Below are 24840 nucleotides of genomic sequence, written 5' to 3'. Positions count from 1 at the left end.
TTAGAAGCACGTAGGCTGTACAGAAAATACTGATGACATCATAGTTTAATATCCGGGGAATCCCCACTGGCAAAAACCAAGTATTGCTGTTTTGTCTGTTTTAGAAAACGTTTGCGTCCGAATATGTCTGTATAAAAACTTAGTCAATCGCGTTAAATGCGAAAGGTAGGCTGTGTAGATTACTTTGGCTTTACTGGCTAAGATATAGAGTATGTTTTTTACTTGATCTACATTATAAATTGCGTTTATGGTGTTTAAAAACTAAACAGATAGTTACAGCTTAAAAGGTCGGGCTCAGATTAAAATAAGTGGTGTATGCACTGTACTGTATATGTATATAAAGTTTTTATGTATATAAATAATAACAATTAAACTTATATATGCAAAAAACTACCTAATGAGGTGTAGCGGTTAAGTGTGCTTCTAGCACAAATATATAATTTGTATAATTATCTAAATTTTACTTAATGCATGAAGATTGTGTGTTGTGTAAAGTTGCCAGCTGGCGTGATTGGGACGGGACTAAAAAGTTTCCTTCCCAATAATATAACAATGACATTGGCTTACAATGCATTGGGGACAACGATAAGAGACTTTGCCTTAGTGGGACAACGCGGGGAAACTCTGCTTTGCTGCATAATGTTTATAATATTCTTCTCGCATTTAAATTCGCACCATTTTATAAATGTTGTTGATTAGATCTTGATAAACAAGATCTAAACTTAGCGAGCATCTGATCATAAACTAATAATTTCACACGGAAAATCCACAAAAAATCTGATATGGGAATATAGCAAATTAGCAATTACAAAATTCTTACATTGTATTTGTTTGGTGCTAATGAAGAATCCTCTTCCACCTTATCTGCTAGCCACTAAACGTAACAACTAACCCTTATTACCACTAACCCCTGCCACCTAACTACCAACCTCCAACACTTTCCACCAGCCTAATCTGTGACATACCAGAGGATTCTTTACTAGTGCTGAATTGCAGTGTAGCGGTTGAGGGTGCTCCGAGCACAAATATTTAATATATATAATTATCTAAATTTAACTTAATGCATAAAGATTGAATTTTGCGTTGTGTAACTTTAACAGCTGGCCAGCTGGCATAATGTGTATGCGCCTGGATTGTTTCCTGTAACCCATGTATAACAATGCTTCTTTATATACAATGCTGGGAGACTTTGCCCTGTGACAGTGCTGAGAGACTTTGCCTTGCTGTATAATGTGTATAATGTTTTCTCGTGTATAACGCTTCTTCTCGCCTTGGGAGTTCTCGCCTTTGAGTTATCTCCTTTATAAGCCCTGCCCTGTACTGTACAGCTAGGCAGTGTGAGCCTGGACCAGCCAGTTGGAGGCCGGAGAGTATCGTGACGTCGTTGTTGTTTTGTCGTTGTAACCCGAACTGTTTTGTTGAATAAACTGAGTTTTCAACCTGGACATGTTATGGAGTCGGACTGTGGGCTAACGTCTTATCACTTGACGCCCACAGCAGTTTCCCTATTTTTCTTTTTTTCACAAGCAAGAATAATTAGTTAGTTAGGAACAAGTAGTGTATAATATACTGAGGAATCCTCTCCCTACACTATATCTGCTACCAGCTAAACGTAACAACTAACTAATAAGCCATATATTTTTTGTTTCATGCAGATATACATAGACTTTAATGTGGGTATACTGATATATCATGGGAGGCACACAGAGTCAGTACATGTGTGATGAACATGTGGCTGCTCATATTAAAAGCAGACCTTTCCTTGAACAAGAACTTAATAGTTGTGTCCAAGGAAAAGCGAAGTTGGCTTCTTTTGATGTTGTTGATGGTAATGGAGTGATTTCATATACACTTGAAGTAAGTTTATGAATAACCGTAACTTATGTAACCTTTGCATGGCGTAAACGACAGCCGTTATAACAAGGGTGTTATGTTTTGTACAAATAAAGGTGTTTTTACTTTTGTAGAACGGAGCCACTGTTGTAGAATGCAAGTCAAAGCTGGATGAATTCTTTAAGAAATTTATGACTTTTAGTGAATCGTATGACCCACAAAAAATACCATTTCATCTTTCTTCCCACATGCTTCATGCCGGTGTGGACTGTACTGTTAAATGGGATAACCCAAATCACAGTGTACAAATCACTGGTAATAAGAATGATGTGAAGGAAGTAATAAAGAAGTTGCGTGAATATCAAAACCCGACGTTGCCACCTGCCGTGTCAACTGCTCCGCCACCGCCAACTGTCACTGTAAACAACAACCTCCCCCCAAAGTCATTTGGCTTCACGTACCCACTAGCCCAATTTCAAACAACATCTGTGCAACCAAACACCACTACTTCAAGGTAAACCCTTTTTCCTTAGAATGCATTGTATTTTTAGGTATAATATATGTATGTACAACCATTTGTTTTAGTCAGTGTCTTTTCATTAAAATGTGCTATATTTATTTTTAGGTATGTATGTATATATATATAAATATATACAACCTTTTTGTCCTGGAATGTGCTCTGCCCGTAGTCAGCGTCTATTGTTTAAAATTTGCTGCAAAGTTAAAAAAAAAATTCTGTTGGGAATTTCACCACAAAGTTCAACCATTAACTTTATTATGGTTTTGATTTTAGTTTGAACAAGTTAAAAAAAACTTTTTCAAAATATTATTTGGCGAATTTTTTAAAAATTTAAGTATTGAGCTTATGTATTAATGTGAGTAGGCCAATATGACATAATTCATGTGTAGGCTTAAACAAATAATTTAAAGTTAATTTAGTAATGTGTACATTAGCTATTGACTGTCTATATCCTTATCTGCTTCTCAAATAAAAACTTCTTTTTTGCTGATTTGTCTCCTTTAATCAGCATGTCATTTGTCACATGATGTTTAATTGCACCTGGTATCAGTTCATTTATAGCATCCTGTGAAAATAGGCAGCATGTATATGCTTGTTAAAGAAACTTATTGGCATTCTCCAACCTATTGGTTCCTTATGGCTTGTCTAAATTGTCAGCCATACATTACAAAAAAAAGGAAAAATTCCAGGAAATAATCATCTATAAAGTTACATATGTGGTAACTCACAAGGTGTTTAAAACTCAATTGTCAGTTTTAAACTGCAGAACAGAAATGCACATGCTTGGGGAGGGACACCACTTAGATACAATAGAAACTAATACAATGGTAACAATTTATATCATTCATTCTTCTATTGTTTGTTATAGTGTCACTACCGCCAACGCACCTTCTAATGCACCAATAAATCCCCTACCTACTCCTTCACCACCTAGTGGTCCCAGTACTTCATCCAGTGCCCACCAACCACCTGAAACATTTACATATGACATTGAAATCGGGTTTGTTTCTTATTTTTTGGTTTATACGACCAGCGCCGTGGTACAGTAATTAGGGTGCCAAGTTATCATCAAACATCTTCACGGGGTATTTTACTTGAAACATTTTCATTGAGCCCAAAATTACTCTTTAATTTTTTTTTAACCAAAAGGTTACCGGTTCAAGGCTCCTCGCTGGTATCGTTGTGGGCGTATCTGTCCTTGTACTTAACGTCAAAAGCTACAACCCAGTGATCCTTTCTGGGTTGTCCCAATTGTCAGCTTTACACAAAGACAAATATAAATAAAAAAAACTCAAAAATATATCACCCCTAAAGATACATACACTTCCGGCGCCGTGGCGTAGTGGTTAGCGCGCCTGCCTGTAACCATTAGGTAATGGGTTTAAGGCTCGTCGCTGCTACCATTGTGGGCGTATGTGTCCTTGGGCAAGACACTTAACGACAATTGCTCCAACCCAGTGGTCACTAATGGGTTGTCCAAATTATCAGCCATACATAAGAAAAATGAAAAAATTCCCAAAAAAATAATCACCCACAAAGTAACATACATGGTAACTCGTAAGCTGGCACGAGGTGTTAAACCCGTGTGATAACGACTGTCGTTTTCCGGCCACGCGAGGATAAAGTAAGTTACATTCATTCATACATTCATATATGGTAGCTAGTAAGGGGGCGCGAGGTGTATGGAACAGAACACCCTTATTCAGTGGCGCAGCCAGGATGGGTTTTGGGGGTCCTAACCCCCCTTTTAAACCCCCCCCCCCAAAAAAATTTGAAAAACTGAAAAAAAAAATATTTGAAAAATGTTTTGATTAAACCCACTGCCCTTATTATAACTACTGTCGTTGCCCAACCATGTGAGGTTGAATAGGCTACATTCATTCATATTGTTTTTTACTCTATAAAATATTTATAATTCCAGCCAACCACAAAGGACCCCAACCCCAGATCCTCTCACGGAGTTTGTAATGGTAGCCCCACAGTTCGCAGTCGCTCGTTTTATTAAATATTCAAGGGAGGAAAGGTCCCGAATGGAAACATGTTTATACAAAGCTGGTGATGTAGAGATTGTGGAAAATGCAGAGAAAAAGCTGGAGTATATTATTCGCCCTCGACAATATTTGGTAAGCTTTAAAAAGCAACCATATATATATTTACTTTTTATTATTTAGGCTATGAGGGATTTTTTCAATATGATTTATTTTTATTTCTTTAGTGTACTCTTTAATCTCATTTTTCATTCATGCAAATCAATAATTTAAATTTTACAAATATATTTGGTATACTTGTGTTTTATTTATGATAAGCATAAAGGGATTTTGTTCAATAAGATTTTTTTTATTTTGGTTTCTTTAGTCTACTCTCTTAAGTCTTAACCCCTCTTTTTATTTATGAAAAGCAATAAGCAATGGTTTTAAATTTTAAAATGACCTGTTTATTATTATAGTCTGGATGAAAATGTATTTTTGCATAAATTAACAAAAGCGATTTTTTACACAGGTTCTTCCTAAAACCCAAAAAGAGTATGAAAAAAAGTGCCGAAAAGAACTGCTTGCTTATCTTGATAACTACAGCAGTTATTTCCGCAAATTCAATCGTGAAGTACTTCATTCTGCAATGGAGAGAAACCCATTTTATTTTAAGGATCGATCACCCAGAGAAAATAGGATTGTATTTGTACGTTGGTACATGGATGACTGTAAGGTTATGGTTGCTGGACCAAAACAAAAGGTGGAAAATGAATTGGACAGTATTTATTCAGTTTTGCAAATCCCACGGTAAGGATCTGTTGTTACGAAAACATAACATACAAAAATTAAGTATAACCAATTGTATTATAAAAGAGATATATTTCGCCTAAATGGCATTATTAGTCTTTTATTCAAATAGAATGGTAATGACTGTAGTTTTGCTGTTGATTTTCTTGGTTGTTCCCATAATTTGATCTTCGATATTGTTTTCAAAGAGATAAATATATAGTTGTGTTATGTTGTGATTAATTTTTTTTTTACATTTTGTTGTTATGTTTTATATTAATTTCATATACATGTGTAATGACTAACTGGTAAGCGGCACGAGGTGTATGAAACAGAACACTCGTGTTATAAGAACTGTCATTGCCTGCCATGCGAGGATAAATAAGTTACATACGTGGTAACTTGTGAGCGGGCACGAGGTGAATGAAACAGAACACCCGAGTTATAACAATTGTAGTTGCCCTGCCATGCGAAGATAAATGAGTTACATACATGGTAACTGGTAAGGGGGCACAAGGTGTATAGAACAAAATACCTTCGTAATATTCACTGTCGTTGCCCTGCCATGCGAAGATAAATAAGTTGTATACGCTGACACATGGTAACTAGTAAGCTGGCATGAAGTGTATGAACGGAATACCTTCGTTATAATCACTCTCGATGCCTGCTTGGATAAGTAAGCTACAAACTAATGCAATCGCATTCATTACCTTTATGTTTACCAGACCAGAGAAACTTGCAACATTTGAACTTTATATTGAAAACCCAGAAATTGCTCAATTCATTGAATCATCCACGCATTATCGGGAATTACTATTGGAATCGTTCGATGAAATAGCGACAGTTAAAACTGTAAGAAAACAAAGAAATATTGCTTTCAAGTTTTCTTCTATGTGCGAGGTAATTTTATTCATGTTTTTCTAGAATTACGTTTTGTTTTATTAATCTCCCAACCCAAAAGTTTGAAATTAATTGTTAATTTGGAATAAAGAGCGCTTGAATGGGTAGTGGGGGTAGTTTTCACTAAAAAAACTAAGTCCATTAGTATATATAGTACAGTGGAGTAAGATGAATCCACAAGGTTAACATATACCAGCTGTTTTAGGGTCATGGTTATACGAATAATCAATTCTGTAAATATTCTTTGTTTAATAACAAATAAATCTATAAAAGAGAGTAAAAACAGTGACCATTTTACCCCTTTATAGTGGTAATAATTTAAATATATATATTTACCTAAAAAGAGAACGAGCGCGGGGAATTTAAAAGTTGCATTTCAATTTTTAAACTTTAAAATGTTAAATGCAAATTCAGTGGTAATAATTTAAATATATATATTATGGTGGTAATAATTTATATTTATGGTAGTAATAATTTAAATATATATATTTACCTAAAAAGAGAACGTGCATGACTATCTTACCAATGGTAAAACCAATTTATACTAATACATATACCTTTAAAGAAAATTTGCCCTTTTTTAAATGCATTTTTTTCAAAAAATATATATATTTGTATTTTTTTGAAGATAAATTGGTTTCGGAAAGAGAAAATATAATTTTTCAATAAAGGTATTCGCAAATTGATTGTTATTTTCAAACTTGTTTTTTTAAATTTTTTTTTAGGGGGTAGGGAGTGCTTTCGCGTATTAATGCCGGCGCGGTGGCAAAGTGGTTAGCGCTCCTGCCTGCAACCCAGAGGTAATGGGTTCAAGGCTCGACGCTGCTACCATTGTGGGCATATGTGTCCTTGGGCAAGACACTTAATGACAATTGCTTCGACCCAGTGGTCACTAATGGGTTGTCCAAATTATCAGCCATAAATTAAAAAAAAAAAGATAATCACCCACAAAGTAACATACATGGTAACTCGTAAGCTGGCACGTGGGGATAAAGTAAGTGTTTTAGTGTTTTTTTGTGTTTTATACAGGTTGATGAAGATGCGGTGGAAATGTTCAAAGACAGCTGCAATCAAATGTTTAATGAATTCGCTTCTCAATTTTCACATTGGTCCAGCAAATATCCTGCAAACCAAATACAAAAAGCAACAAGACAGTTTTCTTCTGCGTTTACTTGCACCCAGGATGTGACAGTTAAAGTTGACAACTCATCACTGTCAATCATTGGATTAAATGAATTGGTTGAAGGAAGGAAAGACGAAATGTTCAAGGCAATGCAAATGGCAAGGTATTAATGGTTTTATGAACGACACTGGTTAAATGAATGTAACTTATTTCTCTTCGCGTGGCCGGGAAACCACAGTCCTTATTGCACGGGCGTTTTATTTTATACACCTCGTGGGAGCTTACAAGTTACCACATACAGAGTAAAAAAAATTGTAACAAACAAACTTCTTAAATTTTGTGACCCCCAAGTTTTTTGTACACACAGGAAAAAGATATCATCGCATCGTTGTCCTGCTAATGATTATCATGTTGCCGAATTCATAAACCAATCAAGTGCAAGAATGAATGAACTCAAGCAATCTTTTAGTCGCATCGCAACACTTAAGATAGTTGCCAAGGGAAAAGACAAACTAGAATACCAATTTACTTCTAATGAAGAGGTATTACAATTTTAAATTTTGTTTACTAGAAACATTACTGCAAGTTTGCTAAGTATTACAAGGTATTACATTTCAGTTAATTTTGCTTTTTCTTTTTTAGTTAATTTTGATTTTACAGATTTGGTTATTTTTACTGTTAAATTTTTGGTTAACTTTGCTTTTTACGTTTTGGTTAATTTAGGTCTTTGGTCCCAAGTAGCTTTAGTAAATGCATCTTTGCCAAGTTTGTTGGTTAAAGTAGAGAAAATTCTTTTCAAATCACCAGTCTATCCCTGCTGGATAGTGGTTAGCACTTACCTGGTTTATTTATAGACATAAAGCCACCAATTAAAAGCTTTAAGGTTTTGACTTTCTCTTCTTCGTTGTTATTTTGTGCTCACTAGATTGTATAGCACACTACTATTTTTTATACAAATATATTTAAGAATTTAATCAAAATACTTTCAAGAATTTTATATATAGCTAAGGTCCTGCATTAAAAGGCATACAAGGGGGTCTGAGATACAGGTGACATCTCCACCACATTATAATATTAACTTTATTTGTCTCTATGATCACGGTAGCGAAAATTTAGAAATATATTAAACGAAATGACAGGATATAGCGACAAAACAACAGTTGTTAAAATACGCCTACAGTTAAGATCATATTTACATTTATTTGGAAGAAAATAAGCGCGGTCGCTACACCTAGCAGACAAACGAGTCTTTTATGTTTAATTATTATTAAGTTAAACTTGTAATAGAAACAAAAGTGTGTGTAAGGACACGAATGTGGGCCAGACCCGCACATTAATGACCTTACACTTCCCACCTCTCAGATGTTACCAGAAGATAAAACCCAATTTGAAAGTGAATGCTTGGAAAAACTGAACAAATTCTTGGTCAAATTTACATCTTGGGAGAAAACATATCCGCCTTCTGTTTTAAAAATGGCATTAATGGATAATGACCCTTATTTACAATGTATAACTGGGCCTCGCTTGGTACGTTTTCTGCATAAAAACAAGTTTGTATTGGTGGGAATAAAAAGCTGCGTGGAAAATATGAAAACTGAGATATTGAATATGATGGAACATTACCAAAGAGAACACCAGAGGTAACAGATTGGATTTATGTTTATACTTAACACCAGGACTGTAAACTTTCTGCAATGGAAAACTTAAAGTGTCTTGAACTTATAGGGTTTTATATTGCTTACGAGTTATTATATATTTTTTATTTACACCTAATATAACTTGGGTGAGAATCTTCTGACTTTTCTCCTTTAAAAAGTCATTTTTGGAAATCAGACTCATTTAAAAAATTAAAGAGGTAGGGTCCCAAATAATACATCAATATACAAGTCATTCATGCGAAGCAACGTGCGCCCTACTTGACCTTTCTGTGCATGGTGAATATTTCAGTGTTGAAATTAATCATTTTTATCTTTTGCAGGGGCTGAAAAATTGCTGGCTTATCAGCCTCTTATTCAAATATAACTTCCGATGTATTTCTTTCAGGCTTACCTATCAATTTTCATTGCCTGTTGCACCAAAGGATTATTATGTTGCAAGTTTCATCAATAACTCCCCCACACACATGGAGCAATTGGTCCAGGAACTATCAGCTGTTTGCCAAATCTCATTTATTGAAAATACAGATATTTTAGCACGGTTTACCTCAGTTGACATGGTAATACTTAAATGTGATTCAAGCTTTTTATGCCTGAAATTTGTTTGTGTGTTCGTGGCAAAAACAGCCATTGCTCTAACTCACTGGTCGCCTATGGATTGTCTAAATTTTCAGTCATTTCAAAAAAAATATCCACAAAGTTACAAATGTGGTAACTCATAAGCGAGCACAAGGTGTACGAAGCAAAACACCCGTGTAATATTTACTGTCGTTGCTGCGCCATGCGGGGATAAATAGTTTCATTCTTGCATTTACACTGTAGGTTTTGCCACACTTTGTACCAGCATTTGAAAAAGATTGTCTGGACAGGATGCTGAATTTTTTCAACCACCATTTCTCATGTTGGAAATCTCTGCAATACAATGCTCAAATGATGGAAAAAGTATTAGAGACATACCCTGCACTACAAGGCTTGCAAAGTGACAATGTGCAAGTTAAGATTGATGGGCCCTATTTTGTGATCACTGGTGTGAAAGGTGAAGTTGACAACAGGAGACAGGTGATCCTTGATGCGATACAGTTAAGAAACAACGGTCAACAAGGTGGAGGCTCAAGCAAAAATTCAAGGTGAGAACTTTTATAAACTTTCTAAATCTCTTCATTGAATGAATGGATGTAACTTGTTTATCCTCGCGTAGCCGAAAAGCAACAGTCGTTATAACTCGACTGTCCTGTTTCGTACACCTCTTGCTCAGTTTTCAGTTACCGATTTTACTTTGTGTATTGAAGGGCCATTCTCAATCTCTAACTGTTTCCTCCATGTTTGAAAAAGTTTGTTTCTGGGTACATGTGACATAACAAATTTGTTACTACTTTGTATGTATTTCTGGCGCTGTGGTGTGGTTAGCGTGCCTGCCTCTAACCCGGAGGTTATGGGTTCAAGGCTCGTCACTGCTACCATTGTGGGAGTATGTGTCGTTGGGCAAGACACTTAACGGCAATTGCTTTAACCCAGTGGTCACTAATGGGTTGTCTAAATTATCAGCCAAACACGAAAAAGATAATTACTCACAAAGAAACATACGTGGTAACCCGTAAACGGGCACAAGGTGCATGAAACAGGACGTCCATGTTTTAATGACTGTTGTTTTTCGGCCACATGAGGATAACGTAAGTTACATACATCCAATATATGCATAAAAGGTATTATATTACACCTATGCTTTTTAATTAAAGTAGTTTATACATAATTTCAAACCTGAATTAATAATTCTTTAAAGCACTTCTTTCCCTACAAACAGTAGAAGAAGTAGTGCAACTGGTTCAGAGGAAGGCAATCAACCAAAGGCTGCGAAAACAAGCAGAAGACCAAGGCAAGAACTAAGTTTAAGTTTAACTAAGATTGCGTTAAAAATATATTATTTTAATTTTTTATATTTCTGAATTTCCTTTTTTTACTCAGAATATGTTACAATAATTGCCATTTTGTTGCTGAGTGCCATATTTTTAGTTTATTGAATATGATTTTCATTATCTTATTCTGAGTGATGAATAAGTCTGGCAACATGGCATAGTGAATAGGTTCAACGCTGCTACCATTGTGGTCGCACATGTCCTTGGCTAAGATTCTTAAAAGTAATTGGCCCAACCCAGTAATCCTGCGGCATAACTGTTTTTAAACTTATTAATAGTTAACAATATTTTAAACCTAACTTGATTCTGTATAACACTTTTCAGAAATCGTGAACGCAGTAGTGCAGGTGGCTCACAAGAAATCAAACCACATTATTCATTCGTACAACCAAAACTGAAGAATTTTGACAAGATCATAGATTATGTGTTTAACACACCTGCTCATATTGGTTCGTTGAGTGAGCAAGTTGGTAAAGCCACAAAAATACAACGTCATCCTAAAGCTAGGAATCCCAAAGTGAAATTTATCACCAGAGTAGAAGCGGTAATACTTTTTAAATATTTTTTTTTTCACTTTTAAAAATAATTTTTAAGAATTTTTTTTAAGAATTATTTTTTATTTAAAAAAAGATTTTTAAAGATTTTTTTATAAATACAAAAGTTATGTTGACCAAAAAAGAGGCTTCCTTGTAACATAACATAAGTTATATTTGTCTATTCAAATAACAAAGATCAGGTTAATTAAAACAGTGAAATGAAGGGAATTATATAAAAACATTTTTCTAGTGTGTTTGTTAAATTACAACATTTCTGACTTGTAAATGACATCTTTATGAAGTCTTGCCGAATGGCAGACGACACGCCGGAAATACACTATATTTTTTATACCAGATGCCGTGAAAGATTTTTGACATCTTTATTATATTATAAATATATTCCTTTTTAGAAAAACGCTTTGCCAGCCAGCGAATTGCGAAAAATTGCTCAAACTTTTTTCAAACAATTTAGCTGCTGGTCACAGTCATTCCCACAAGAACAGATTGACCAAGCTGACAAGAATTCTCCTGAATTAGTTGATAAATTAAAAGACAATCCTGTTTCTATTCAATGGAACAATAACACTGCAATAGTGGTTGGCTTATCTGAAAATGTGGAAGCATTTTCTGCAGCTCTCAAAAAAGCACTTCAGCAAGAGTAAGTTTGAAACATATAAAGTTAAATTCTTGGTAACTTAAAGCCTTGGCTGAGCTGTCAACTCTGACTTAACTCTAAGACCTCAATATAAAAACTTTGAATTTTATATTATTAGGAATCTTAGTACATACTTTTTATTCGAACCAAATAAATAATGTTGAAATGAGATATTATTTTTTCCCCATTTTTTTTACAGCAAGGAAATAGAAATGGAATATTCTTCCCAAAATGCATTGTAAGTATAATACTATTGGCCAATTTCTGGTTCTTTGTTTCTTTTTATATACAAGGTTTATGAAATGAAAACACTTTTGTTAAAACAGTGTTGCCCTGCCAAGATAAATTAGTTACATTTATTATTGTTATGTTGACATTTATTTTTACATCATTGTAAAAAAAATGTTTTATTGTTACTCCAAAACAATAAAAATGGAGACTGCAGAATATTTTAGGCACGGTTTGTAGATTGTTTATGGGTTTTAAATAAAATGCATTTGTATGCATACCTAGAACCTTACTAGGACTTATACGTATGGAGCAACATACTATAAAAACAATTCTCCTTTTATTATATATTTAATTATATCGCTAAGACTTTTTTATCTATCTAAGCATTATATGGGGGATTGTTACTCGCAGCTTGTTTGTATTTTAGTCTAAGAACCATATTTTTTACAAACTTTTCAGGCACTTGATAAAATGTGGTGCTGTTGAAGAAATATCAAAGAAGTACAAAGATTCAATTGTAATTTTGTTTTCGCTCGGAAAACTTAAGTTTAAAGGCAAGGAAAGCAAAGTGAAAGAAGTCATAAAAGAAGTACAAGAAATGGTCTGTAATTTAATGGAAATATTTAAGTTTAAAAATTCTCCTACTGGTTTCACCTTCACAAGCCAAAATTAATGTAACATATCTATTATCTATACTTTGTATCCTCATATTCAAATTCAATTGGGTAAAAGCGTGGTCGCTACACCTTTAAGACTAATAATATAAAGTGTTTTTATTATTAAACTACTTGAGCATCAAATCGGGGTTAGATTCCAAGAATTTATTACAAGTTATAAGATATTTATGTTTTTGTCGTTGTTGGTAGAATCTGATTGACACAAATCTTGAAATGGTTGAAGAAAAACTTCTTCTGTTGAAAACTGCGTTGAATTGTGTTGAACCTTGTGTTTACAATCGAGAGTTTGTTGAAAACGAAATTGAAAAACAAAATCTTAAAGGTAATTGCTGAAAATATTTTTTAACCTTTTGTTTATAATTCTCATAAAATATAATTGTGAATGCATTAGACTGCTAGCAGTTTTAAGAGATTAAGAATATTTGATTTTATTATATATGGGTGAGATCCTATAGAAAAACATGCCAGAAATTTAGGCCATTTACCCAATCCCTGACCTTTCAAATTTACAATAGATTGATCACACCACTTCTCTACAATGTAGAATGTCACCGTACTATAATATTAGCACCTATGCACGTGTTTGGCTTACAAATTATACCTTAACTTAAATTAACGGTTATGGTCATATTTTGCTTACAAATTATATTTTGTATCTGTTTTATAACTTAGATCTTACACTCATTTTTGTCTTACATACATAACTTAAAATCACCACTTTCTTTTCTATATGGGAATTTAGAAGCTTAGATTTAGGGCAGATTTGGCTCATTACCCAAACACCCAGAAGTACCAGTATCGAGATTGGAACCTGGTACGTCTGGGTTACAACCCACCCACCTGAACAACTACGCCACTGTGGCAGTTAATGCCTACAGTGGAGAGGTTACTGACTTGAAGCTCGATACCACTGAGCGACTTCACTAGCCTAAACTAATTTGTTTCTTTGCTTCTTTTAAATCCCACATTTGGCTTGCAAATTAAAGGTTAACTTAAATGAACACTTATAATTAGATTAACGGTTCTAAATTTGTAAAATTTAAATTTGTAAGCAAAATATATGCATAACCCCTAATCTAAATTATAAGTGTTAATTTAAGTTAAGTTTTAGTTTGTAAGCCAAATGTAGGATTTTGTAACCTTTTCTGCATATATTTGGCCTACAAATTATAACTTAACTTAAATTAACACTTATAATTTAGATTAGGGGTTATGCATATATTTTGCTTACAAATTTAAATTTTACAAATTTAGAACCGTTAATCTAATTATAAGTGTTCATTTAAGTTAACCTTTAATTTGCAAGCCAAATGTGGGATTTAAAAGAAGCTTAATTGAAACCTACATAGCTTCAAACTAACGTTTACATTTCTTTCTTTTCCTCCATTCATCTCAGCTGCAATAGAAGTTGAAAATGATGAAGTCCATTTGATGACAATGACAAATGAAATGTCGGCACAGGCGGTTGCAATACTCAATAACATGATCACTACTCACCAGATTGAAATACCCAGTGATATTTCTCCGCTTGTGAAGCTGAAAACTTTACAAGATAAATTAAACAAGTTTACCAAATGCTATGTGGTAAAAATTAAGGTAATTGAATGAAGAATAACTGAAATTTATTTCGTCTCTTCTGTCACGATAACGAAGAAGGAGAGAGTTTACAAAGCGAAAAGCAGGTAGTAACGGCAAAACAACAGTTGTTAAAACTCACTTTTAAAAAAAAAGAAAAAAAAATGTTCTGGATAAAATGCGTTACCATTAAACACCCTGCTTCTAATACTTATTACATTGTACTGTAGAAGTACTCAGTTGTTTGGAGAATTATATGAGTGGATTTTATCCAAGTTATGTGTTAATACCATTTTCTACCTAACATACTTTTTTTTTTTTATATTATAATGTTTAGTATTAGTATTTATTTTTTATAGTTTTTGGTAAAATTTATTTTGTTATGATTCATTTATTTATTGTAAGTAAATAGAAAAGTAAAACCTATGAAACTTTATTTTTTCTGTCAGTTTTGTTCACTCAGGCGAATTCCTTTTAAGTTCTAATGTAATATATGTAATGTAGGTCCAAAAACCGACATTAAACTTTAAATTTCTGACAGGAAAATGTCCTCGAGCTGATACTTTTTGTTGGTGATGACACCAAACTAATTGAAGAAGCTAAAAGTTACTTGAACAGTTGTTGTCCTGATTCACGAGTTTTTGAGTTCACCCCAGGAGTTACCAGGTTTGTACAGGTTGTGTCTTTACGCACACTTTTATTCCGATTAGAACTTTAGTATTGTTTAATTAATTGTTGTTTAATTTACACTGTATTGTCGTTAAGGTGTAACAGCCACACTTTTTATCCAGAACGTTATTTTTTCTGTTGTATCAATAAGCGTGTTTTAACAACTGTTGTTTTACTGTAACTAGCCGTCTTTTTGCTTTTATGAACTTTCCTGTTCTTTGTTATCAAGATCACCGAGACAAAATAATTTTAATTTATAATAATACTATAATAATACCTTTTTTGTCTGTGCGATTATGGTAGCGAAGATTTAAAGACATTTAAAATGCAAGGACATGATATAGCGACAAAACAACAATTGTTAAAACAAGCTTACAGCCGAAAACATATTTACATTCCTTCAGGTTTATTGGCAAGTATTGGCTGAATGATGAATCTTGTAGCTTGGTTCCTTCATCTTTTTCAACCAAGGTTCTTGAACAAGGCATTGAATTCACTGGACCTCCTGATGTGTTAGATACAGGTAAGAGGTAACGTAACATAACATAATTTTTATTTGCGAAAAGTTTGCGAAAAAATACGAATGATAGTTTATCGAAACATAATTTTAAAACAATAGCGAAGATCTTGTTATTTAAAGAATAAAGAGAAGGAAATCAACAGCAAAACAACAGTTGTTAAAACACTCTATAGATAAAACGTTATGAAAAGTGGCGGTTAAGGAGCGACAAAAAGTGGTTTGATATAATTAGGAAGTGTTTTATTTCACTGTATGTTGGGTTCAAAGTGAATTAATTTGTTTAGATATTTTACTCAAAGTAAATCGTTTTCCGGACACGCAAGGATAGAGTAAGTTTCATTCATTCATTACATTTACATTCAATGTTAACTTTTTCAGTAATAGAGAAACTAGTAAACAAAAACCTTGATTGCCACAACTTTTCCTACTCCTCCCCTAAGCTGTCTACGTTATTGGAGGAAATCAAATGGAAAGCATTCGTTACTTTCCTTGAAGCAACTCACCGATGTACAGTCACTGCTGCAACAGTAAGTCTTGTTAGAGATATTTGCTAGAACTTGGGTGTTGGGGTAATAAATGTCATTTTGCAACAACATATGGTAGGGTGGGGTAAGACGGGACACCTTTAGCACATAATATCCAAATATCCTGATCAAGTTTTGAGCAATTAACAACGGTCAATGGGAGTTGTGAGGATATGGTTTTATAAATCTTTGAATTTTCTTTGTTTACTACCAAATGAGACACAAAATAGAATCAAAAGGTGTCCCAACTTCCCCACCCTACTATATACAATACAGACATCACTCATGTAAAATATAATAAAAAACAACATCTCTAAAATTTTGTTTTGAAATCGTGCGTTCATTATTATATTTATCCGAAAACAATAGATAAGTATTTATGAAACAACCATGTTAACGCTACTTGCACTTAGCCAGTCTTACATATTAGCGAGATAAATGAGTTACATATGTGGTAAAGTAAAACTTATTCAGTAAAAGCAAAAGATGCCTACAAAAAATGTTCATATTTTACCACATTGTATGCAAGATCACGTTTAACTTTAACTGTGTATTTTTTTATGATCACCAGGATTCAGCTGTTGCATCAACCAAGTCTAGGTTTAATGAAAGGTAATTGCTTTACTATTTATTTAATAAAAAGCTTTCTTAAAATTTTGACAATTCACTAGCGCATATATAGTAACAATTTGTTTAGATTGTTAAGGAATAGAAATTAACATATGTTGCATCCAATAGTAAAACGAAAGTTTCGATAAGTTTTAAATGTTTATAACATATGCGGTTACTTGTACGCAGGCAGGAGGTCTATGAAACAGAACACCCATATATAACGACTATCGTTGCCCCGCTATGCGGGGATAAATAAGTAAAATACATGGTAACTTGTAAGCGGCACAAGGGTTAGAAACAGAACACCCGTGTTATACCGTCTGTAGTTTCGTCACACAAGATTGAATAAGTTGTGTTCATACATTCATGATCATTATATTAATTTGTTTACAGAAATAATGCTCTAAACGACATCGCAAAAGTTTCTAAAGCAATGTTTGGAAAAGTGAAAGTGAAAATTGTTGTTGGTGACATCACAGAAGAATATTCTGATGTCATAATCAATGGTGCTACCAGTGATTTTGTGTTATCTAGAGGTAGAATCTTGTTGTTTTTTAAATAATATTGTAAAAGTTCAAAAAAGTATTTTTGTTGGTATTGCAATTTATAACATAAAAGAACAAACATTTAGCCCATAACTTTTGATCAAACGAATATATGGGCAAACCATTGAGTCTTAGATAACTAAAAGTAGGAAAAAGGATCTCTTTTATATTAATATCTTGTGTTAGCTGTGTTTTTGTTATAAATTTATAGATAAGAATAACATGAATGTTTTAAAAAAACAAACCTAACATAAAAATTCTTTTATAAACATAAATCACTTTTTTTTTCTAGGAACAGTTTCATCGGCCCTTTTAAAAGTAGCTGGGCCAGCAATGCAGGATCAATGCAACAACAATCCTGTAATGACGTATCCCGCTGTAAATCCGAGTATTCGAGTCACAGACAGTTTTAATCTGCTGTGCAATCACGTCGTTCATCTAGTCACGCCGCGTCAATCCTCACAGTTGGCGGCACATATCAAGGATGCAATGGAAGTAGCAGATATGATGAAAGCTAAATCTGTATCAATACCCACCCTTGGTGCTGGTAAGTTAGTAACATAACAAAATTGTTTTTATCTTTTAATAACGTTACGCATGGAACTTGGCGGAAAGAGTGTGAGGCAAAAAGCTGGCTGTATATAAAATACAAGTTAATAATATATTTATTTGGTTTATCTCTTTTAACTGACATTGTCACTGTATGTGTCCTTGGACCAAGACACCTGATGAATTGTCAGCCATGCATGAAACAATCACCCATAAAGTTACCTAGTATCATCTAAACGGGCATGAGGTCTATAAAATATAACGACTATTATACTTTCTAAAATTATCCTACATTTAAAACCTGATTTTACTATTTTTTTAAATTAGCCCATTTTTAAAATGACCATACTAACCTAAGGATAAACAATTGTCATTCATTCATTCACCTTCCAGGTGGGATTGGTTTGGATTGTGGTGAAATTGCATCCGCCATGTGCGAGGCATTCGCCCAATTCGCCGAATCATCACCAAGCTGTGTTCGGGAAATACGAGTCGTTGTTTACGAAACATCTATTGTGGAAATATTTAAACGAGGAATAACTGTTTGTATGGGTGAGGTGGTTTGTTTATACTTGTGTTTTGAGTAAGATGCTTACCTGCTTCAACCCTATGGGTGGTCATAATTGTCCACCATACATTAAAAAATACGTATATTTTGTAACCCGTAAGTGGACAGGAGGTGTGTGAAACACCTGTGTTATAACATATGTCGTTGCCCCGCGAGGATAAATAAGTTACGTGGTAACTGGTAAGCGGGTACGAGGTGTATAAAACAAAACACCCGTGTTATAACGACTGTCATTGCCATGCGAGGATAAATAAGTTACATACGTGGTAACTCTTAAGCGGGTACGAGGTGTATGAAACAAAACACCCGTGTTATTACAACTGTCAATGCCCTGCCACACAAGGATAAATAAGTTACATTCATTCATTCATTCTACTTAGCACAAAATTTATATTTCTCTTCACATTTGTATCTGTTTAGTGAATTTATCCTTGTTTTTATCTTAGGGTTAACCAACTACTTTGAATCATGTTGGCTTCGATTCAAACAGGATAAACCACAGGAAGATAATCTTTCCATACAAATTGTATGCGATGATCAAAGTTGCTTAGATCAAGTGGGAAATTCATACATTTGTTATATGTATATATAGTAGGGTCGGGGAATATGGGACCATTTTCATTCTATTTTCTCATTCCATTTGGTAGTAAACAAAGAACATTCAAAGGAATATAAAACCGAGACAACAATTATAAAAAAAATATATAGAAACAAACTTTGTAACTAACAAATGTAAATCATATACTTAAAAAATACCACAAAAATGCCAGAAAAGACATGTTTTAGTGCACATTGTAGCAGTTTTGTATGTACCACAGACAAAATTTGTCTGTCACACTAATTTTTCCTGTCGGACATGTCATAGACATGTCATAGAAAAAATCAAACCAACTTTCCAGGTAAAACATGAAGTAGAGAAGCACATGGATACTGTGGTTGTTACCAAAACTATATCTGATGATGAGATTCATAACATGAGTGACCATGATCGTATTGAAGTATTCGATATTTCATGCGATGGTTTGGTTAACGTGGAATTACAACAAAAGTGAGTGCATTTTATTTATGACAATAGAGAGATGGCCCATTACCCCAACCCCCAAGAATGAATGTAACTTATTTATCCTTGGATGGTGGGGCAACGTTAGTCCTTTTAACACGAGTATTCTAGCTCATAAGCCCAGTGCCTGTTTACAAGCTGCAATGTTTGTAACTTTGTGGGTAACTGTTTTTCCAGTATAGACGTAACAGACAAAAATCAAGTCCAACCATTGTATAATAAAAGATATATATTTCGCCCAAATGACATCGTCAGTCTCTTATTTAAATATATTTAAAAACATATTTTAATTATATCTTTAAATATATCTACATGTTTTAAATACATAGTAGGGTGGGGGAGATGGGACACCTTTTTCACATAATATCCAAACATCCTGATCGTGTTTTAAACAATTAACAACAGTCTATGGGAATTCTTTAAATGTTCTTTGTTTACTACCAAATGGGATGAGAAAATAGATTGAAAAGGTGTCCCATCTTCCCCCACCCTACTATATCTTTAAATATCTCTTTATGTTTTAAATATATCATTAAATTTCAGTTCAATAAAACTGCAAGGTTTGGATGAAAATGTCAGTAAAGTTTACGAGTTGGTTCGTGACAAACTGAGAGATATAAAGTACCAGCCAACAAATGGTGCATGGGAATGGAGCTTTGGTGGAAACAAGTTCCATCCATTACCAATGCGTGTGTGTCAGCAGCTGGAAAATTACAAGGTTAATAATTTACAAGGGTGTAACGGTCACGCCTTTTATTTAAAACATTATTTCTTTCTGTTTTATCTCTGGTCCGGCACCGTGGCGTAGTGGTTAGCGCGCCTGCCTGTAACCCAGAGGTAATGGGTTGAAGGCTCGATGCTGCTACCATTGTGGGCGTATGTGTCCTTGGGCAAGACACTTAACGGCAATTGCACCAACCCAGTGGTCACTAATGGGTTGTCCAAATTATCAGCCATACATAAAAAAAATAAAAAAATCTCCCCAAAAAATAATGACCCACAAAGTAACATATGTGGTAACTCGTAAGCTGGCACGAGGTGTTAAACCCGTGTGATAACGACTGTCGTTTTCCGGCCACGCGAGGATAAAGTAAGTTACATTCATCTACAACCGTGTTTTAACAACTGTTGTGTTACCGTTACTACTGGTCTTTTCGCTTTTTTAAACTTTCCCGTTCTTCGTTATCAAGACCGAAGAGACAAAATAAATTTCATTCATTCATACAAACAATTCACTTTTTCATTTATATTTGATATGCATTTAAAAACTACAGAAATCTAAAACTGTTTAAAAAGATTAAACTGAAACTGTTATGTAAAAAAATAGATTTAAATATTTGGTTTGCAGTTTATAGTATATGCAGTTAATAAATTGCTATATGAGATTATTATTTGTATAGTATGAAAAATTAAATGTAACTTACTTTATCCTCGCTTGGCCAGAAAACAACAGTAGTTATAACACGGGTGTTCTGTTTCATACACCTCGTGGGGCCGCTTACAAGTTAACATGTATATAGAACTTTGTGGGTGATAGTACATATTATTATTATTCACCCAACAGAACAGGGGTGGAGTCAACGTCATTACAGTGTATGGACATTCACTTACAGTGACAGGAATGGATTGTGAGCTAAATGGAATCAAAGGAAAGTTGAAACAACCTGATTATAAAGAACAAGGTAGGAATGTAACTTAGTTATCCTGGAGTGTGCACCACTCATATAGTTTTATGCATGTCAAAAAACACTCCTGGAGTGGTAGGAAAAGTCGTTATAACACTGGTGTTTTGTTTCATACACTTTGTGCCACCTTACGAGTTACCACGTATGTAACTTTGTGAGTGATTATTTTTTATGTATGGCTGACAATTTAGACAACCCATTAGTGACCACTAGGTTGGAGCAATTGTTCTCAATTGTCTTGCCCAAGGACACAAACGCCCACAATGTTAGTGTTAAAGTCTTTATAACATGCTCTTACATTATAACCACCCATTAACCAACCAAACCTATATTTAAGCAACCAACAACGATCTTCCATCAAGCTGGAGCAACATGGACGGCAGATCGTGTAAGAAAGTTGAACTGAGGGTTGGATCGCAAGAATATGACAGAGTTTCACAATTATTCTGGAAGAGCAGCCCCAGATGCCAGGGTATAGTGAAGGTACACTGTAGTAAGATTACATTACAGATATATGTATAATATATACATGTCCGGTGCCGTGGCATAGTGGTTAGCGCGCCTGCCTGTAACCCAGAGGTAATGGGTTCAAGGCTCGTCGCTGCTACTATTGTGGGCGTATGTGTCCTTGGGCAAGACACTTAACGACAATTGCTCAAACCCAGTGGTCACTAATGGGTTGTCCAAATTATCAGCCATACATAAAAATGAAAAAAATCGAAAAAAAATAATCACTCACAAAGTAACATGCATGGTAACTCGTAAGCTGGCACGAGGTGTTAAACCCGTGTGATAACGACTGTCGTTTTCCAGGCACGCGAGGATAAAGCAAGTTACATTCATTCAAAATAAATATAATCCTTTAAAGGCTATCTGGTATGAAAAAAAAGTTCTAAATACACCAGAGTCGTTGAAAAATTATTGACATTATGCCTGGTAAATAAACACCCATAAAGTTACATAGGTGGTAACTTGTAAGCGGGCATTAGGTGTATAAAACAAAACATTCATGATAAAACTTGTGCTGTTGCCCCATTAAAAGAAAATAAATGAATGAAAAACATGCTCTAGAACTTTTTCAATCATCAATTATATTCAGATTGAACGCATTCAAAACCCTTCATTGTACAAACAATATAACTTGAGAAAGAAGGATGTTAAAGAACATATGCTGTCTTCACATCCTGTTGAGAGAGAACTCTTTCATGGGACTTCACAGAACGATGCAGACACAATATGTACAGATGGTTTTAACAGAAGCTTTGCTGGGAAAAATGGTAAAGGCAGTGTGCATATATTGTTTTCTATATGGTTGAGGCCCCGCAGCGTGGCAATCCATGGGTTCTAGGGTTTAGGCCAGAGTTGGTGCATTACCCCAACAACCATGCAGTATGCATATAACATAAAATAATCTTATTGTTTTCTTCGAAAACGATGGTGTGCTCATGTGTTCTCTGCGCTAGTGGCATGCGCGCTAACGACTGTGTCACTAGCAACAAGTTTGACGGCAAGTAACTGGATATAACATGACATAGATTGAACGCATTCAAAACCCTTCATTGTACAAACAATATAACTTGAGAAAGAAGGATGTAAAAGAACATATGGTGTCTTCACATCCTGTTGAGAGAGAACTTTTCCATGGGACTTCAAGTTTGAAGTCCCATGGAAATAGTTTGACTTGCCGTCAAACTAGCAACAAGTTTGACGGCAAGTAACTGGATATAACATGACATAACTTTTATTTCTTTCTTCAAAAACAATAGCGAAGATCAAATTATTAAAACAAAGAAGAGAAGAGAATCCACACCAAAATGACAGTTTTTAAAACATTAGGTTTATTTATTAAAAGGAAATTGAACTTTATTGAATAATGGTATGAGTTTATGTCCCCTACCTACCTTCAGGGAAATTACAGACTTAGGTATCTGCTGAGGTCCATGCAGTAACACCCTGGATCAGTGGTACTTAAACTTTTTTGTATGCATTACCCTTTTAATAAAGATGCTTATCAGATTTACCCCCAATATGTAATATGGCGGTCATTTATTAAAAAGCAAAAACAACTAATTACATCAGTAATATTTAATGCGACGGATGCGCTACCTTTTCGCAACGAGTTGTTCAATGTCTTGTAAAGTACTTCACTTGGCACAATTTATCTGCCCCGTCAACTGATGTGGATTTTGATTGGTACCTCATTTAGCCTCTAAATAAGTGAAATTTACCCCCAGGGATAAATTTACCCCACTTTCAGAAATGCTGCTCTATATAATAAGCCAACTCTGGCCTATATCCCATGCTGCCTCACTTTAGGACCTCACCCATATAGAATTTACATTGATATAATTCTTAACCTCATCCGGCGCCGTGGCGTAGTGGTTAGCGCGCCTGCCTCTAACCCAGAGGTAATGGTTACCATTGTGGGCGTATGTGTCCTTGAGCAAGACACTTAACGACAATTGCTCCAACCCAGTGGTCACTAATGGGTTGTCCAAATTATCAGCCATACATAAAAATGAAAAAAATCTAAAAAAAAAAAAAATAATCACCCACAAAGTAACATACTTGGTAACTCGTAAGCTGGCGCGAGGTGCACACCCGTGTTATAACGACTGTCGTTTTCCGGCCACGCGAGGATAAAGTAAGTTACACTCTACACTCACTCAACCTTTTCTCTGCAGCTACAGTGTATGGTAAGGGCTCTTATTTCGCTGTCAATTCATCTTACTCCATGGATTATGCATCAACGTGCATGTTTCTTGCAAGCGTTATCACAGGGGATTATTGCCAAGGTCATCGCACTATGTTAGTACCTGATGTGAAGCCTGGCAGAGATGGAAACAACAGAAGATATGACAGCGCTGTGAATTCAACCACTAATCCGACCATTTTTGTTTCTTTCAGCGACCCTAATGTATATCCAAGCTATCTACTCACATTAAGATAAATATATTTACCTTTAGTTGTACTTTACAATGTAGCACCCTGTAGGTATCAGGGTGATGGGTCAACTCTTGCCTAAATCTTGGGTGTGATGCTGTAGTCCTAGTTCCCCATCCTATGTAGAATAAAATCTTAGTATTTTGTTTGTTTTTCACTGCTTAGCATTACCCAAACCTGTGCATTTGAAAAAACAGTTCCCACCTGCGTGATCTACTCATCATTTTGCTGCTTCATGCTTTCCTTTGGACTTACAGTTTAAGCCAGAGTTGACTTATTACCCCATCTCCCATGGTGCTGCAGTATGGGCCTTACCATATATTGTGTTAGTAGTTTTTAGGTTGATAAAGCTGCCTTGGCAAATTATGCTGTCTGCCGGTTTTGCAAAAAATATCAGCCATTCAATTATTATTTCATAATCCATCATTTGTTGCTCTAATTATTCAATCATTTTGTTTTAAAGTGTTGCAGTTCCTAATTGGAGTTCAAAAGTTTGCTTTGTATATAATTTCATTTGCATCAATTGCAATTAAACATAAAATTCCAAATTGCCAGTGGTTTATAAATACCTAAGCTGTAAACACGACTACACGAGTGTGTGAGTTCTTGGACAACAAATACACATAAGAAAAAATAATTACCCGCAAGTTACATACGTGGTAACTTGTAAGCGGGAACGAGGTGTATGAAACAGAACACCCGTGGTATAGTAATTGTCGTAGTCCGGCAACGCGAGGATAAATAAGTTACATACGTGGTAACTTGTAATCGGGAACGAGGTGTATGAAACA

At 34.6% G+C, this 24840-nt stretch overlaps 1 protein-coding gene across 4 annotated transcripts; it reads left to right on the top strand.

Annotated features, from left to right (window-relative positions):
* The first annotated feature begins 43 nt into the window (after positions 1–43).
* Positions 44–24061, top strand: LOC149739274 (uncharacterized). Of its 4 annotated transcripts, none has more exons than XM_089874006.1 (32): positions 48–1857; positions 1968–2347; positions 3222–3353; positions 4275–4476; positions 4853–5130; positions 5835–6009; positions 7039–7295; positions 7500–7674; positions 8495–8772; positions 9176–9347; positions 9610–9914; positions 10592–10660; positions 11025–11244; positions 11647–11894; positions 12091–12129; positions 12582–12723; positions 12989–13121; positions 14196–14395; positions 14916–15040; positions 15448–15566; positions 15942–16090; positions 16659–16699; positions 17093–17235; positions 17537–17791; positions 18187–18345; positions 18808–18917; positions 19261–19409; positions 19965–20139; positions 20986–21103; positions 21444–21589; positions 22206–22383; positions 23791–24061. In XM_089874006.1, exons 1-32 carry the CDS (start codon positions 1693–1695, stop codon positions 24054–24056), a joined length of 5703 nt encoding a protein of 1900 aa, XP_089730132.1. In that variant the 5' UTR covers positions 48–1692; the 3' UTR covers positions 24057–24061. The 4 variants fall into 4 exon arrangements, with proteins under 4 accessions (XP_089730133.1, XP_089730132.1, XP_089730130.1 ...); XM_089874004.1 differs by having other exon boundaries at positions 10568–10660; XM_089874005.1 differs by having other exon boundaries at positions 49–1857; positions 10589–10660.
* Positions 24062–24840: the final 779 nt, after the last annotated feature.

The sequence above is a fragment of the Ciona robusta genome, chromosome 3 (assembly GCF_009617815.1).
Source record: "Ciona robusta chromosome 3, ASM961781v2".
Lineage (NCBI taxonomy): Eukaryota > Metazoa > Chordata > Ascidiacea > Phlebobranchia > Cionidae > Ciona > Ciona robusta.
Note: the sequence above shows the minus strand (reverse complement) of the source record. Positions and strands in the feature narration are given on the sequence as shown.